This window comes from Rutilus rutilus, assembly GCF_951802725.1.
Source record: "Rutilus rutilus genome assembly, chromosome: 21".
Taxonomy (NCBI): domain Eukaryota; kingdom Metazoa; phylum Chordata; class Actinopteri; order Cypriniformes; family Leuciscidae; genus Rutilus; species Rutilus rutilus.
Window position 1 is genome coordinate 21,442,825 of NC_140226.1, and position 16,892 is coordinate 21,459,716.

The 16,892-nt window shown below is 37.8% G+C and overlaps 1 protein-coding gene across 3 annotated transcripts in view; it reads left to right on the forward strand.

The window, feature by feature from the left end:
- Window positions 1-13,654, forward strand: part of ttc7b (tetratricopeptide repeat domain 7B) — a 38,946-nt gene extending 25,292 nt beyond the window's left edge. Inside the window, exons 18-22 of one of the 3 annotated variants that reach the window (XM_084392474.1) lie at window positions 1,158-1,313; window positions 3,294-3,344; window positions 7,834-7,974; window positions 10,912-11,114; window positions 12,087-13,654. In XM_084392474.1, the coding sequence (XP_084248600.1) occupies window positions 1,158-1,313; window positions 3,294-3,344; window positions 7,834-7,974; window positions 10,912-11,114; window positions 12,087-12,308 (773 nt within the window). In that variant the 3' untranslated portion in view covers window positions 12,309-13,654. The remainder of the gene's footprint in view (window positions 1-1,157; window positions 1,314-3,293; window positions 3,345-7,833; window positions 7,975-10,911; window positions 11,115-12,086) is intronic. The other 2 variants (XM_084392472.1, XM_084392473.1) reach the window with 2 other exon arrangements.
- Window positions 13,655-16,892: the final 3,238 nt, after the last annotated feature.

Here is a 16,892-nt window from a genome sequence, read left to right on the forward strand (position 1 = left end):
TCTGATCAGAGGGAAACTATTTTTCACTGTTTCGTACATTGTGACTGGCTTAACTTATTTTTGATACTTAATTTCATGTTTGTGGATTTTAAAGTAATATTTTCAAAGGTTGGTTTCATTTTTGGTTTCAAGTTTTGGGAAAAAAAGAGAAAAAAGGGGCAACTTGTTAACTTTGTTATTGGAAAAGCGAAAATGGCCATTTATCTGACAAGAAAATTGAAGGTGAAGTTGGTCGTGTTTTTAAGAGTTTAATAAAAGAATTAAATTCGATTTTTTATTTTATTAAACTATGAAGAATATAGAGGAATTCGAAAATATATGGAATCACAAAGAAATGTGCTTTGTTAGAGATGGTGAATTAATTTTTGCTAAATGTCTTGAGTAAAGTGTATGGTTGTTAATTGTTTTTAAATGATTTAATAAAGTGTTATAAAATCTCTCTCTTTCTTTCTCTCTTTCTGTCTCTCTGTCTCTCTCTCTCTCTCTCTCTCTCTCTCTCACTCTCTCTCTCTCTCTCTCTCTCTCTCTCTCAAACACACCAATTTAGATTTAGAATTAAAGGCTTAATAAGATTTTTTAATGTACATTTTTACTTTTAGAAGTTGAATAAAAATCTAAAGCTGTAATCCTTGTTGATGGGTCATTTTGAATTATATTCCCAGTATCTTGTGCAGTGAGTAGAGTAATTAGATAAAGAGGGCTGAGATGAGCGCAGGTGTTTGTTTGCTGCGTTTGCACAGCAGTGATGGCGGAGGGTTTCTCTGCTGTGTATGCAGACAGTAAACATGTCATCTCGTCTCCGTGATTCAGCAGTTACCTATTTTCTTTACAATCTGAACTGCTCCAGCTGTGTTTAGTTCTGGTTATTTATTTTTTATTATTTGAACCTTTTCCATAATTTTTAGGGCTGTCAATCAATCAAACATTTTCAATTAATTTCATTTCATTTAAATATTACAGAATTTACATACAGGCTATGAGTTATATTGAGTTAATTTTAACATTGTCTTTAATGTAGTCAAGATGCATGCTGAATTAACGCTTCCCAATGACAGCCCTAAATATTTAATGTCTTTTTCCTTCTGTGTTCTTCTTTTAATTAATTTTTTTTTTTTTTTTATATCACATCCTTTTCATTTTCTTATTTTTATTCCTAGCCTCTCATGCCTCTTCCTCCCTCTCGGGGTCAGAACCTGTATCTCCTATTTTTCCTCTTCCATCCTTCTATCCTCCACCCAAGACTGAATCCACTCAGAGGCCCAGCAGCCATGCTTTCTGTGACCACGCCCCCCACCGACGCTTCTCCTCCGCCAGTAATGCACTGTGCACCTTGTGTGTGTTTTTCGACCAATAGACTGGCATGAGTCTCTTCTCACTAGCCAATCGCCATGCCACTAACTGCACTGCCTTAATAGCCCCACTCACCAGCCCAATTCATTTGGGATTTGGTTAAGTGTGTTTGGTGACTTGTTTGCTGTTGCGGTTTGAGTTGGTATTGAAGAAGTGTTTGGCTTTTTGAGGCCTCTTTTTGAAGATTTCAGTCTCTAAAGACCATCAGGCGACTAATGGGTTTTTAATGTGATTTTAACCATTCCAAGAAGCAATTTTACAGTGCACTGATGGCAAGAAGAAGAATCAAATGCTCAAGTTATTATGTGAATAAGCGTTTAAGTACTTGTACTATTGTTTCAAGATCTGTGATGTAACTCAGCCTTATTTATATGGTGTGTCCAGTTATGGCTTGCATCAGCTGTAAAAGGACATTAATTGAGTACAGGGCTGTTATAAGACTCTAAATGCCACTGGCAGAATGATGTGATTGTGTGGGTTCGGGGATCCAGTGGCCCGTGAGACTGACACTAAGCTCTTAATCTCCACTAGCTCCTGGGGAAACGAAAGACAGAGAAGCAGTGACACTTGCTATCAGCTAGCTGTTTAAGACCTGGGATCATATCCACACTTGTATCATCAGAGAGAGAGAGAGAGAGAAAGAGAGTTCAACAGGAGATTTCCTATGTTACTCAAACTCACTCATACTGCAGTTTTGTCTTCTTTTTCTTCATCTAATATGCTTTCCTCCTCTGGCCCTGTTTACATTTTATTTGGAGTAATACAGTCAGGTGAGACAGACTGTTGTTTACATCTGGTATTTACATTCATATTATTATTTTATTATTATTAATTAATAATTTTATTCAACAGGGATACATTAAATTAATCAAAAGTGACAGTAAAGACATATATAATGTTACAAAAGAGTTCTATTTCAAATAAATGCTGTTTTTTCCCCTTTTTTTCTTTCTATTCATCAAGGAATCCTAAAAAAAAAAAAAACTGTTTTCAACATTGATAAAAAAAAAAAAAAAATTATTGAGCACAGAATCAGCATATTAGAATGAATCCTGAAGGATCATGTGACACTGAAGACTGGAGTAATGATGCTGAAAATTCAGCTTTGCCACCACAGGAATAAATTACATTTTAAAATATAATAAAATTGAAAACGGGCTATTTGAAATTATAATAATATTTCACAATATTTATGGTTTTACTGTATTTTGATCCAATAAATGTTGCCTTGGTGAGCATAAGAGACTTGCATCTTATCAGCCCCACACTTTTAAACAGTAGTGTATCACTTACATTAGTGTGTCAAAAAAGAACAAAAAAAGTTACTTCGAAAATTAAACTTGTGACATTACCTGTTAACAGAAATAACAACTTTTCACGCGAATTGATGTTGAAAATATAATTTGTCCTCAAAAGTAAATTAAATTCGAAAAATAAACAGTGTACTCGGACATTTGAACTTAACTGCCTAAAATTGGTTCTTTTATAGTGAAAGGTAACCAGCAAAGTTTAAATGTTGTAGCAATGTTAAGCCAAAATTCAGCACTGTCCACATATGATCAGAGCACCCGGGACCGATATTAATACCAGGTGTAAACAGGGTCTTTGTTTCTCTCTGTCTGCCTTCTGTAATGCTGTGCATGTGATCTGTTGCAACTATTTTCGCCGTGTTTGTGCATCGAAATCATTGTATTAACACACGTACAGCCCTACATACAGTGGTTCCTGTTCACAGAGCGTGTGAATCACAGATACGGGGTTTAAAGGGCCATTACCTGCTCAGGACTCGTGACACTTTGGTTTGTGGTATATAGAAAGTCAGATTATATTATATTTCTCTCTGTGTTTCTGTAAACTTTCTGTTGTTGAGTTTGTTGTTGTTGTTTTTGTTCCTAATTTTTATGAGTAATTGCCCCCTTTTGTTGTTCTTTTTGGTTTCCAAGGCAACCTTCCAGATGCTTTCTTTCATGGTTTTGACTCCTTAATTGGGGTTTGTAAGTAGCTCTTGTCGTTACTGCTCTACCTCTACACACACTTTTCAACACACACCTGCTTTTTTGCCTCGCTGGCCTTCTCCTCCTTGGCAGAGTGCACTCACCACCTGTCTGTTACGAGACTCCAACACACTCCGCCATAATGTGTTCAATAGGCGCGTTGCGTCTTACCTTTTGTTTTGCCCTCTTATTGTGTTTCCTCTCCTGGCGTTTTGTGTCCCAGGCCTCTTTGTGCTGGAGAGAGACATAAATGCACTCGTTTGGCCTCAGTTCTTAATAATTAAAGAGACAGTTGTGTTCCTCCAGGCCTTTCAAACACATACAGCTGCTTAAAGCCAAACACTTATGGGTACGAATTATTAGTTTTAATGATACTTTTTTATATAATTACCATAATTGTTGTTGTTATTATTAATGGTATGGCAAGTAGTATTATTATTACTATAATTAGTGTTAGTAATATGAGCAGCGCTTAGTATTACTTAGAAACTATGCTACAGAGATAAATGACACTTTAATCCTGCATATGATATTAAAATGTTTTTTTTTCATTTACACTACTGTTCAAAAGTTTGGGATATATAATGTTAAAAAAAATCTTTGTTTTTGAAAGAAGTCTCATGCTCAAAAAGTTGTAAAAACGGTAATATTGTGAAATATTATTACAACTTGAAATAACTTTTTTCTATTTTAATATATTTTAAAATGTATTAAAAAAAGGTTTTTTAGAAACCATGATACTTTTTTTTCCTGGATTATTTGATGAATAGAAAGTTTAAAAGAACAGCATTTATTTGAAGTCTTTTGTAATATTACAAATGACAAAAAAATTTTTATCAACTTAATGCATCCTTGATGAATAAAGGTATTATTTTTATAAAAGAATCATACTGACCCCAAACTTTTGAACGTTAGTGTATGTGTAAATATACACACTGCTTGACTCTTGCTAGCACAACAGCCCTATAAAAGCTTTCCAACATTGACACTATTTGTTTTTCAGTTTAGTTTGTTTTGAAACAAAACTTTCATTTAAATATGAAGCGACGGTGCTGTGATTAAAAATTCATACATTTTTCTAAATAGATTTGGTGCCTCAGGAGAGCATTGAATGACCTCGTCTGAAATGTGTTCTAATTTTTCTTTTTTTTTTTACCATTAATCCAAAATTACACTTAAGCCCTTTTAATTCCATTTGATAGTCCACAGTTTAATCCCAGTTTAAGATTATTGTTTAATTTTATTTATAACCTGAGTGAAGTCAACAACATTTAGAGGGACTTTTACTGATCCTCTAATTATTTTTACGGTTATTATTTAAATGTAGATTATTTGTCATTAGGGACATTTGATATAAAGTGTGTGTGCGATATCTGATGGAATAACACCCAGGTCTCTAGACCGTAGATTACGAGCTCTAATTTCCTTTAGCGTCTCACATTTAGCAGCTGTTTTCTAAACTCCTGGCTCTGTTAACAGAGCGATGAAACGTTTAAGAGGACGGGAGCACTGGTGTCATGATAGTGCTGAGAGGTGCTCATTTAGAGCCAATTGCGATGGACACAAAATCCGGAAAGAATCGTAGCCTGTAAAAATCGAAGATAGGTATTCTGTCCCACAAAAGTGGAATTAATAGTTTTTTTAGGGACTTGACAAATTGATTGCAAATTGCTGGAGAAGATTGAAAATATTTTGAATTAAGAGGATGACTTTTGAGCCGAATTTAATGGAGAAAAAAACCTGGGAAATGATGTTGCCTGTGTTTAACAGAAATAAATCCATAGTGTTAAATGATTCTAACTTAATTATTCTTTTGAATGTGCCCATTTGCTCACAAAAAAAGCTGACATATGCAGTTTACAGTCGTTAAGAGGGACTGCATTACAAACCAATGTAGACTTGCTGTAATTTACTGTAGGTTCTGGTGAAGAAAGTACTGTCTCTTTAAAACCATAGCTGCTTTTTATATGTGTGTGATTGCGTGTGATGATGCTTTCTCACTCTTAGCATGTGGCTCCATGGTCACGCTCTTTCTGCAGCCTGGTCTGATGCATCATGGGTGTCTGTTTGAGTTTGCGTGTGCACACGCATGTGCTTAAAAGAGATGTGAAGTTGTTGACTGTTTATCTAGAAAGTACTTGTCAGTCATCAACTTCAGCCCTACAGAGTGACCGCAAATCATTCTAATATGCTGATATGCTGCTCAAGAAACAATTATTATTATCATTGTAGAAAACAGTTTTTCACGATTCAAAAGAACAGCATATATTTGAAATAGAAATATTTCGTAACATTATAAATATCTTTACTCTCATTTTGACTCAACAATAGTCACAAAGGTTTGGAACAACATGAGAGTAAGAAACGTGACAATTTTCATTTTTGGGTGAACTATCTACCTTTTAACAAGAGATCGTATATTAGTGATCCAGCCATTAATGATCATTCCTCATTTATTAAATGTTCCATTTCACGGTTTAAATTTGTTCATTCTTTTGGCCTCTGAGTTGTTTTTTAAGGCTGTGCCATAGGACATTCATGAAGAGATCCCCTGGAAGCCTTTCAAACTCAGTACAGATGGGGTCAGATTCTCAGTGTTTGGTCCAGTGATCCATGGCTTTGTCCACTGTCGCCATAGAAAAGCTAAACATAGGAACTGAATAAAAAACTGAGATGTACAGGGATCGATTTCAGTATGAATGTGTTTTATGTCCTGCTGGTCTGGTCGATAAAGTCCAGCCTGTGACTCATAGAGACTCTTGAGGATCTTAATATGTTCCTCTGAACCCCCGACAGAAACTTTAATGACCACACTGATACCCGGGCACTGCACGTCCAGACAATAGGGACTCTGTGATCGCTGAACTGCAGGGGGAGATTTCATTTCAGTTCACCTAGTTCATAAAACTGATGTAGTGTCTTCAGTTCATCTCCTGAATCAGGCAAATTGAAAGGCCAAATCTGGAATTAATTGTTAAAATGGTTAAAGGAATAGTTCACCCAGAACTCAAAGTTCATTTACAAACCCAAATGACTTGGGTTCAGTAAGATTTTAATAGAAATTAATACTTCTATTTAGAAAATCTATCAAAGTATGGGTACTTTTAAAGTGGTCTTTATGACTTATGGACTGTATCTTAAGTCTTCTGATTCTTTCTGATACCTATATGTAAGGAACAAACCTAGAAATTGAGTTATCATTCACTGAAAATTATGAATATTTGGCTTGTGGTTGGATTGTTCTTTTGAGTCTGATCTTTTCAGTGAATCATTTGATCGGATTTGCAAATGAGAAGTGATTGTAAATGATGACCGAAATGTCCATTTGGGTGAGCTATCCGTTTAATTGAAGGCACTCGTATTTAAACTGAGCAGAAAGGAAAACAACCTCATTTCTGTTGATCTGTTGCTGAAATTTGTATGTTGCAGCCTTGCAGCCAGCACTTTTACATGCAGGGTTTAGAAAACGTGTGGAAAGTAGCAGCAAATGTGCTTTATTGTTTACTATTGATAATCTTATGCTGTTTGAGTGTGTTTTAAGTGGTGTGTATAAAGGCACGTTCACACCAAGGACTATAACAATAAATATACAGTTTTACAAATTGTTCTAAATTTCAAAGAATAGCGTTGTCCACACCACAACTATAACGATACACAGAGGAACGATATCACTTTCACAATTTTTTCCAGCTGATGAATGATAAAAACATTGACAGCCAATCAGAATCCATCCTGGTTTTAAAGACATTTAAAGCGGTTGATGACCGAACTGCAGTGCGCGCTTATATTAAAAAGAACCCTAATACAGTTATCTTTATAGTTATCGTTCTTGGTGTAAACTGGCCTTAAATGTGTTCGTTAAAAATTTTGTCCACCTTCTAGGAACCCTGAGAGTTGAGCCCAATCTTTGTCATGCTGTTTCTTTACCCTCGTGTTTCCTAAAGGCCCTTCATTCAGATGACTGGTGTTCATTTGTCGTATTTCTTTTAGAATGAACGTTAGAATGGAAAAATCACTGTTAAAGACGATCCTCTTCATATGTATCCCATTGGAATCAAGATATTTTCAAACCCGAACTCTTGTGTTAAATATATAAGAACCAGTGTTATTTTACTATTATTTTACTGCACTCTTATAGTGTTTATTCATATTTAGAATTTTTAGTCATTTTTTTTGTCATTTTACATACTTCAACTTAAACAAAAAATGAATTAAAGAATTCATTTAAAGAATTTAATCTAATATTTGTTTCAATTAACAATTTTTAATAGCTTTAGTTTTAATTTTAGTTTAAGTTAACAATAACAACACTGCTGAGAACAGGGTTTAGTTATGATCATCTGCTATTTGGCCTTCATGTCAATGTTTTCACTCTGAGAGGCATGACCCCTAAAGGCTGGTGTGTAGTGGATTTTTAGCATGTATGGCCATATATGTAGAAAAGCTCCAATGTACATGTCTTTGCTGACTGTCTGTATTTCCACTGCAGGTTCTGTCCATGCCACCTCTATAGCGGCATCACGTGTGGAACAGGCGCTGTCTGAGGTGGCCTCCTCCCTCCAGAGCAGCGCTCCAAAACAGGGACCGCTCCACCCTTGGATGACCCTCGCCCAGATCTGGCTGCATGCAGGTATAAACACAGACCTCATTTGCATCTTGTTAAGATAAGCCACACCCATATCACGTTTTTGCACTGTATGAGGTCCAGGTTTAAAGAACAGCAAATTCTGTAGTCTTGCAATAAAATACCTACTTCATTTATAAACAAACTGTAAGAGTACACCATGTTCAAATATAGAAAGCTTATTCCTCACTGCTTTGTGAACCCGGGTTGTTATTAATAGCTGCCTTTGTCCAAACAAATACATTAGGAAAACCACATCCAGCAGGATTGAATTACCCATCTGGATACTTTTGCTCTCTGCCTACAATCAGCATTTACAGATAGACAAGCAGTTGTGCATTTTTGTGAATTTGGCTGAATTAAATGCAATAAAGTTTAGGAAAGTTCTGCGTCTTCATGGTAGATGATGCTAGCAACTCCAAGGTCATTGGTTCGACTTGCCACGCAAATACTAATAAAAGGGGGAGTTTTTATTTTATTTTTTATGCTCATACCTTGGATCTTTTTAGGCCTATTGTGGACAGCTGACTCTAGAAGTTTTCATATTCTGTGCTTTGGTTAGTTAACAGCAGTGAAACAAACTAAACTTTTTCATTGAAGGTTTAGTTCACCTAAAAATGAAAATTGCATCATTACTTGCTCACCCTCATGTCATTCCAAACCCGTGAGACTTTTGTTCATCTTCGGAACACAAATGAAGAATTTTTTATGAAATCTGAGTTTTCTGTCCCTCCATTGACAGCCTATGCAACTACTTCTTTGACACTTCAAAAAGTTCATAAAAAGATTGTATAACTAATCCATATGAATCGGACAGTTTAGTATACGTTTTCTGAAGAGACTTGATCGATTTATATGATGAGCAGATTGAATTTAGGCTTTTATTCACATATAAATATTGCAGAAGCTCAAACGTGCTGCGTAACACATGAGAATGAACCTCATTGGTTCTTTCACGTACTTGAGCGTACTTGATCTGTTTATCATATAAGCGATTGTGTCTCTTTAGAAAATTTGGACTAAACTGCTCTATTCATATAGCCTGGGTTTCCCCATGCTGCCTTGTGCGCAGCGCGATTTTACTCACCCTGCTAGGCAGCCTGGATTCCATGGACCAGATTTTCGCCTCAGCGAGGGGACCAATCACAGAATGGGGAAGGAGCAGCAAGACAATGACGACGTCTATGCGACACACTGAAGCAGTTTGTTCATATCTATACATACCTTCTACCCTCATGATTGTCTTGCACAAACGGCAATAGTCGCTGAACGCCATCGTGTACACATAAATCTCTGACCCATCGTCGTCTTCCTCGTCGAATTTCTGTCGCTCTACATACGTCATCTGGTATAATTGAAACGATTGGCTATGAGCTACGTACAGGCGCATTTGATAGACATTCGTAGCACCCAATAAACGTCTCTGGGCATTCGTAAACCATGCCTTAAATACGAGAAAATGAACATGTGGTTCCCAGACCACGTCTCAATGAGACTAGGTCTGACGTTAGCCAGGCTACTATTCACGTGGATTAGTTTTACAAAATCTTTATGAACTTGCTGAAGCGTCAAAGTGGTAGTTGCGTAGACTGTCAATGGAGAAATAGAGATCACTCAGATTTCATTAAAAATATCTTCATTTGTGTTCCGAAGATGAACGAAAGTCTTACGGGTTTTTCATCTTTTATGCCATATTCCAATATATTTTAAACACTTAATTCAATTAAAATAGTAAGACACTATAGGGCTGTTACCAATCAAATAAAACTAGGATCAACAAAAGCCATATCTGCACTGTCGATGACACTTCTGTGACACTCAGCTCAAACTGAAGTGGCATTTATTTTAGATGAAGTTGCACAGACTGTTTAATCTTATTCAGAGGTGGCCCAGATGAATAAACACTACAATTACATTTGCATAAATAATACTATGAGGTTATTGTTAAAAATTTAAAATGTTTAATTGTGAAATTATTTTAAAAAGTTGATACTTTAAAAATGAAATTAAAACCACCAGTAAGTGGCAGGACATCAGTGTCTTAATGAGTGAGACATTGAATGAATCATTCAAACTGCGTCAAATTCAAATTAGCTCAAAATGATTGATTCATTAAAAAAAAAAGATGAATGGCCCTGTGATTGACATTGCTAAGACTTCAAGTACACGCATACAATCTTCCTCTTTCTCTCTCTTACGTGGCTGAAATCATTTTGACCATTATGAAGATAGTTTGCATGTCTGAGAGTTCAACGTGTCTGTCTGTAACTCCCCTCACGTTCGTTTCTCAGAAACACACACCAAACACACACATGGAATACTCCTAAATACCCTTTATGAATGGGTAAAGGCATAAATGTTGCCTTGGCAACTAACTGAAATAAAAATAAAGATAAATATTTAATTTAATTTAATTAAAATGAAAACTGAGAATATAAAAATAGTAAAAATGTGAATAAATACTATAATGGTACGTAATACTAAATTTGGGGGAAATTGAGATACTTGAGGTGCTTAGTGATTTACTAAAATAGGGAAAAGCGTCTCTCAAATTAAAATCCTTTAATTTGTTGTCTCAGAATAAAGCAATCAACTTGGATACTAAGACGAATTATTCTTTAACCAGCTTGGCTGTCACTGAGCCAAGTCAGGGAACCTTAGCAGGACTTGGCAGGGTGAGAAAGCTGTCAAGAGTGAAGCATGCTTAGTAATCACTTTCCCTGAGTTTGTTGGTTGGCTGAAAAGGCAGGACACCCCATCAGTTCCTCTGTTTCATCACCGTTTTTATTAAACGGTTGAGGCTGATGATGTAGCTGACAGCCTGTCTGAGAAAATCCCATTTCCTGTGTGACTCGAGATAAGAAATACGATCAGTCCCCCCAACAATGCTTCTTTCTATATTTCCTCTTTATATGTTATTTTTCTTTCTCTGTCTCTCCATAGCGGAGGTGTATATTGGAATGGGAAAGGCGGCGGAGGCGACAGCGTGTACGCAGGAAGCAGCCAACCTGTTCCCCATGTCCCATAACGTGTTGTTTATGAAGGGTCAGGTGGCAGAGCTGCGGGGGAACGTGGACGAGGCCAAACGCTGGTACGAGGAGGCTCTGTCCATCAGCCCCACCCACGTCAAGACCATGCAGAGAATGGTGAGCAAGTTTTCTACCCGCTAACACAAACCCGGTGCGGTTTTAAATATTCATTAAGGAATCATTTAGTATGTTTATTTAGCCATTAATTGGCTGCTCCCCACAATGATTTCAGGATTTACTCTTCTAATGGGAATGTTAGTGTGTGTTAGATTGGCATGCTGAGATTGAGGAGAGAGACGAGATCTCATCCCGTGTCACTATTTAGCAGACAATGAGTCCAGGGTGTTGAGACTTGTCAGACAAAGTGTGTGTGTGTGTGTGTGTGTGTGTGTGTGTGTGTGTGTGTGTGTGTGTGTGTGTGTGTGTGTGTGTGTGTGTGTGTGTGTGTGTGTGTGTGTGTGTGTGTGTGTGTGTGTGTGTGTGTGTTTGTGTGTGTGTGCGTGCACTGCTGTCTCCTGGGGTGTTTGTGTGTGTCTTAATAGTAAGCAGAAATGTCATGTCTCATAAAGGAACTCTCTGTAGTAGACAGCTGCAGGAGGAAGTATTGCCCGTCTCTGTCAAATCTCTCTCTCTCTGACCTTCTTTTGTGTGTGTGTGTGTCTGTTTGTGTCTGACACGGTTCTAACAGCAGGACAGTGGACGGCATCTGAACTCTCAGAGCTGCTCACACTATCCATTTTCAAAAACCACAGATTATATAAACTATAATATATTATTAATATACTATATAAATAATGTAATTATACAGTATTATATTACATAATTGATTCAAAATAAACCGTTTTTCCCCCTATATATTGTTACTTATCAATATTTTAGATCAGTTTTACAATATAAATAAATGAACTGTTTTCTAAAAAGGCCATGTCGTACTCTAATTCATGAATTTATAATGCTTTTTAATGTGGGTCAAATTTGAGGCTAAAAAGTATGCGCAGTTTTTAAATCAATAAGGAGGGTTTACATTTATCCAGATTGAACCTAGAATAGTTAAAAACCCTCTTCCTGTTTTGATTTTTCTTTTTGCAGGGTCTGATATTGCATCAGCTACAGAGGTACAGTCTTGCGGAGAAGTTCTTGCGTGATGCGGTGCAGGTGAACAGTACGGCACATGACGTGTGGAACAGTCTGGGTGAGGTGCTGCAAGCCCAGGGCAACGACACCGCCGCGACCGAATGCTTCCTTACTGCCCTGGAGCTGGAGGCCAGCTGCCCCATCTTACCTTTCACCATCATTCCCCGCACCCTCTAAGACACTCCGAACAAAAACCTCTGTCCGAGAGTCGTGCATGAACCACAGCACTTAATCGCACACAAACGCCCAACCCTGAAACTTCTCTTCTGTGGAATGCCTTTCCCATCCCTCTAAACTTTTTATCTGTTCTCAGATGTGGATCTGCAGAAAAATAAACTCCGATTGACACGGTTATCAGTGTGAACTCTTCTACACTGCTTCACTCCCGTTTTCTTTTTTTCCTCCCCTCTTCCTTCCTTCTTTCCCCCCCTCTTCCTTCCTTCTTTCCCTGCTAGAATGTCCTCCTGCTTCTGCACATCGTAGTGGTGCTGCCCATCTTAAATCCCCGCTCCCTTCAGCACTCTCATTGGTCAGTTTCACGCCACTGTATGATTGGACCAATGAGAAACCTGTACAAGCTGTTGTCACAGTGAAGCGGGTGATTGATGCAGCGGTTTCATCAAACCACAGTGCTTCCTTTTTGCCCGAACATGTCCTGAAACATACAATCTCGAGATTCTAGTAGCTGTGTGTCATACGAACCAATAATAACACTGACACAGAGACGGTTAAAAGTGTCTATACGTGTGCTGTGTGTTTGTGCAGAGTTAAATGGATGGTGAGAGAGTGTGTGTCCTTTATATGTGTAACTATCCAGAATCTGTGGCGTGTGCGCATGCTCATTTTGAATGGAATACTTGACACGATGTTACAGTGGATCCCTGTTACACGCACACGTGTAATAGATTGTGTTTCCATGCTGTTGTTCCTGAGGGCAGGTGTGTCAACCTTGTTATGACTCCTAGAGAAACATTACGTCCCCCTCTGATCAAACACTCTATTGTTTATATACTCTATGTACAAAAGAATCACCTAGAGCAAATGGAACGGATGCCAAAAGAACAACTATTCTAAAAGCAAATATTTTATCTTGGTTCTCGTTAAAAGAGAAGATAAATCTAGTTTTGGACATTTCGTTTTGTTTGCTGGTTTCACATTTATCATGATTGAGAGGTCAAGATTTATATTGTTGATTTATCAGAGATGTGTTATATTAGATGTTTATTTATCTGTGTCTCAGTGGCCATGTGTTAGACGGGTGAAGATGTATTCCATGTGCGTGTGTGGTGTGTGTCCCTGAGAAACGAACGTGAGGGGAGTTGGACTGTTACAGACAGACACGTTGAACTCTCAGATATGCAAACTATCTTCATAATGGTCAAATAGATTTCAGCCACGTAAGAGAGAGAAAGGGGAAGATTGTATGCGTGTACTTGAAGTCTTAGCAATGTCAATCACAGGGCCAAACACACAACTGGAAAAGCTGTTTTATGATGTCAATAAATGATCGATTGTGAAAATTCTGTTTTCGTTTGTTATTCCTTTATTTTAGGACAGCTAATATCGATTTGACTGTCAGAGAATTTTTGGTTGCACTTAATTATACAGTAGGTGTACATGTAGTGTCCTTACCTAAGAAAGTAATGGGTAGGTAACTACATGGGTTAAGGTTAGGTTTTGGGGCAGGTTCAGGGTTAATACCTAGTGATTACCCAGTTGTTGCAATTACTAAAGCAAGTACTTATTATGTACATAGGGAACATGACTGTAAAATAAAGTGCTACCAAATTCCCTCCTAATTGTGACTATTTCACACAATTGCATATTTATATCTCACAATTGTGTCTATTTTTCATAGTTGTGACTGCATATCTCAAAATGTCACTATTTCTTATTTTAGGTGATTGGAAATGGGACAACCCACAGTCTGTCCTCAAGGGGAGATAGAGATACCTTCATGTCTGTGCTAGTAAACTGGATGTAATATTCAGGTAACTAGCTACAAATATGTAAGCAGTCTGAAGGTGCGCTCACATTAACGAACTTTCACGGACAAAAAAGGTCCATTGTCAATAGTATATGAAGCGCAGCGCACACAAATGTCACTTTCAATCTCAGCATCTTTCTTTTGGTCAACACGGCAAATTTGCATAACCAACTGAACCTGAGGTGAAATCTGCATTTGTAAATATTTCGCCCCTCATGTGAAATTCCTGATCGTTCCTATTGAAATTACTGGATTTAGCCTGCAAAATTTAACAACAATGGTAAATGTGACCACACCTTACTCTTACCCTGCCATAACGTTAACTTATCTGACCTGAAGAGAGTATGGGGTCTCTGTGGAACAAAAGTGGGCGTTTCTAAATTTGTGGGTGTTTTCAAACTGGTGGGTGTTTATAAATCATGCAATGCAAATTATGCCCTTCATCCGGCCCGACCCCTTACTCTCTAAGCTATATATACCGGCTTCTTCTTGCACTGATTGGTTGATTACCTGAACGTGCTCCTCCCGAACTTTGTTAAATAAAACATTTCGTAGAATGTAGTCCGTGCTTCTATTGCGTTATGATTTGCATTCTGAAACATATCGAAATGATGTCAGTTATGACGTTGTGAAACCGAACTCGCCTTTGCATTGACTTATGAAAAGCTAAGAGTATGTTTCAGCCCTACTTTTCCTGTTTAATTTCTTTTCGTGTCACTCACTCACGTTTTCTTACATGCGCTGCTGACATCATCTCATGCATGTTAAATGAACCCACTGTTCCCCTGACTTGTGGTACGGATGAATACCTTAAAAAGCTCTCAAAGATTGATGAAGGTCCAAAAGCTCAGAAGCAGAAAAAAAATACAAAGAAAGGACGAGGGCAGCTGCCTCTGAAAACTAGCGAATGAATGATGTGGCCTAATAAAAAAGGAGTGAGGGAGAAAGAAGGATCTGAGGTGGGAAATGTAGAAGGTGAATTATTTAATGCACTTACAGGCCTGCCTTAAACTAATGAGTGCTTGCCGCTTGCTTTACGGGACAGGCCGCACTCCCAGGAGCAATCTAGGACGTAAAAAGAGCTTCAGCAAGAGTTTGGTCATTATTAAAGAGGTGTGTTTTAGTGTCCAAATGTGTATGCCTCTTGTACCTCTTCTTTGCTTCATTCCTGCTGTAAAGTGGCGAACATCATAAACAGCCCAATACGGCCCCATGCTGGATCTTTGATCTGGGTCAGGAGCATGTTGAACCCTAATGAGCCCTCAGTGACAGCATTATTCCCCTGGCTTCTGTAAACACTAAAAACTAGTCCTGACCAATGTATCTCTGAAGGGTTTCCTTTGATCATTTTCAGTTGCAGAGCATCAACGTGGCCTGAAATATGGTTGAGAGGTTTGAGCTGTATTTCACTGACCATTGTACAATGTGGTACCTGATTGTATATCAGGCCCCCAAACAAAACACTGAATTTGAAGTGCTTACCAAGGCAACCGTCACTGTTATTACTGCACATACTTGTGGTTAGGGGTTTGTCACATCCCTAACCCTAAATATTAAACTTCAATGTGTAACTCATCCCTAACAAATGTTTCCAAAATCCTAGCTATCATTCAAAATATCCTTAGTAATACACTTAGCAACACCCTAGCAACCACCCAAAAAAAGAAACACCAAGCAATGCCAGATAACACACATATAACACTAACAAACCCTTTGCGACACCCCAGCAATCATTCAAAATACCCTAAACTTAGCAACACCTTAGCAACCACACACAATACCCTAACAAACACTTCACAACACCTAGCAACCAACCACCCACAATACCCTAACAAAGCCTTAGCAACACCCTAGCAATCATTCAAAATACCTTAACACTTAGCAATGCCCTATCAACCACACAGATCATCCTAGCAAACACTTAGCAACGACCTGGCAACCACCAAAAATACCCTAACAAACAATTAGCATCATCCTAGCAACCAAACAATACCCTAGCAAATACTTAAATAGCAATGATCTAGCAATCATTCAAAATACCAGAATACTTAGCAACACCCTAGCAACCATCCGCAATACCCTAACACTTAGTAATGCCATAGAATATGTAGTGATTTTAAATACATTTCATTTATGTGATATAGAAAAAGCTTTTATTTTAATCTCATCTCTGCAGAGGTCTCTCTCTCTGTTCTCTCTGGACGGTGGCTTGTGTTTCATTGGTATTACTGCTCTGATCCTGTCATTGATTGGCAACCCAGCTCAATTCTCACATCAGAGAACACTGAATCAATACGAGAGACTCCAGAGAGTTTGATTTTTATAGGGTGAGCTCCCATTCTCACACAGCAATGGGAAAATTTGTCTATGGCATTCAGGACGATGTCCTGTCAAGGCATATACAGAACCATTAGAAGCATTTAAGGGATAGTTCAATCGAAAATGAATTTGTGTCATCATGTTTCAAACCCATATGACTTTATTTATTCTGTGGAACACCAGGCTTTATTTTTTAATTAACAACACCTCATTTTGGTGTAAATACTCTGAAGTTTCTGACACATTCAGTTATTTCTCCAGAAAATCTGCAATAGTGATTGCCCATGGTTTCATATGCCCTCCGCTCACATGCCCATCCACATGTTCGCTGGCGATTATCCCAGTGAGGGTTGTTGACATTGCACAAGGACATTTACTGTCATTTGTCCAAACAACATTAGCTTCACATGTAATGTACCCATAGTTTGCACTGGCTTTTGGACATGTAGGAAAAG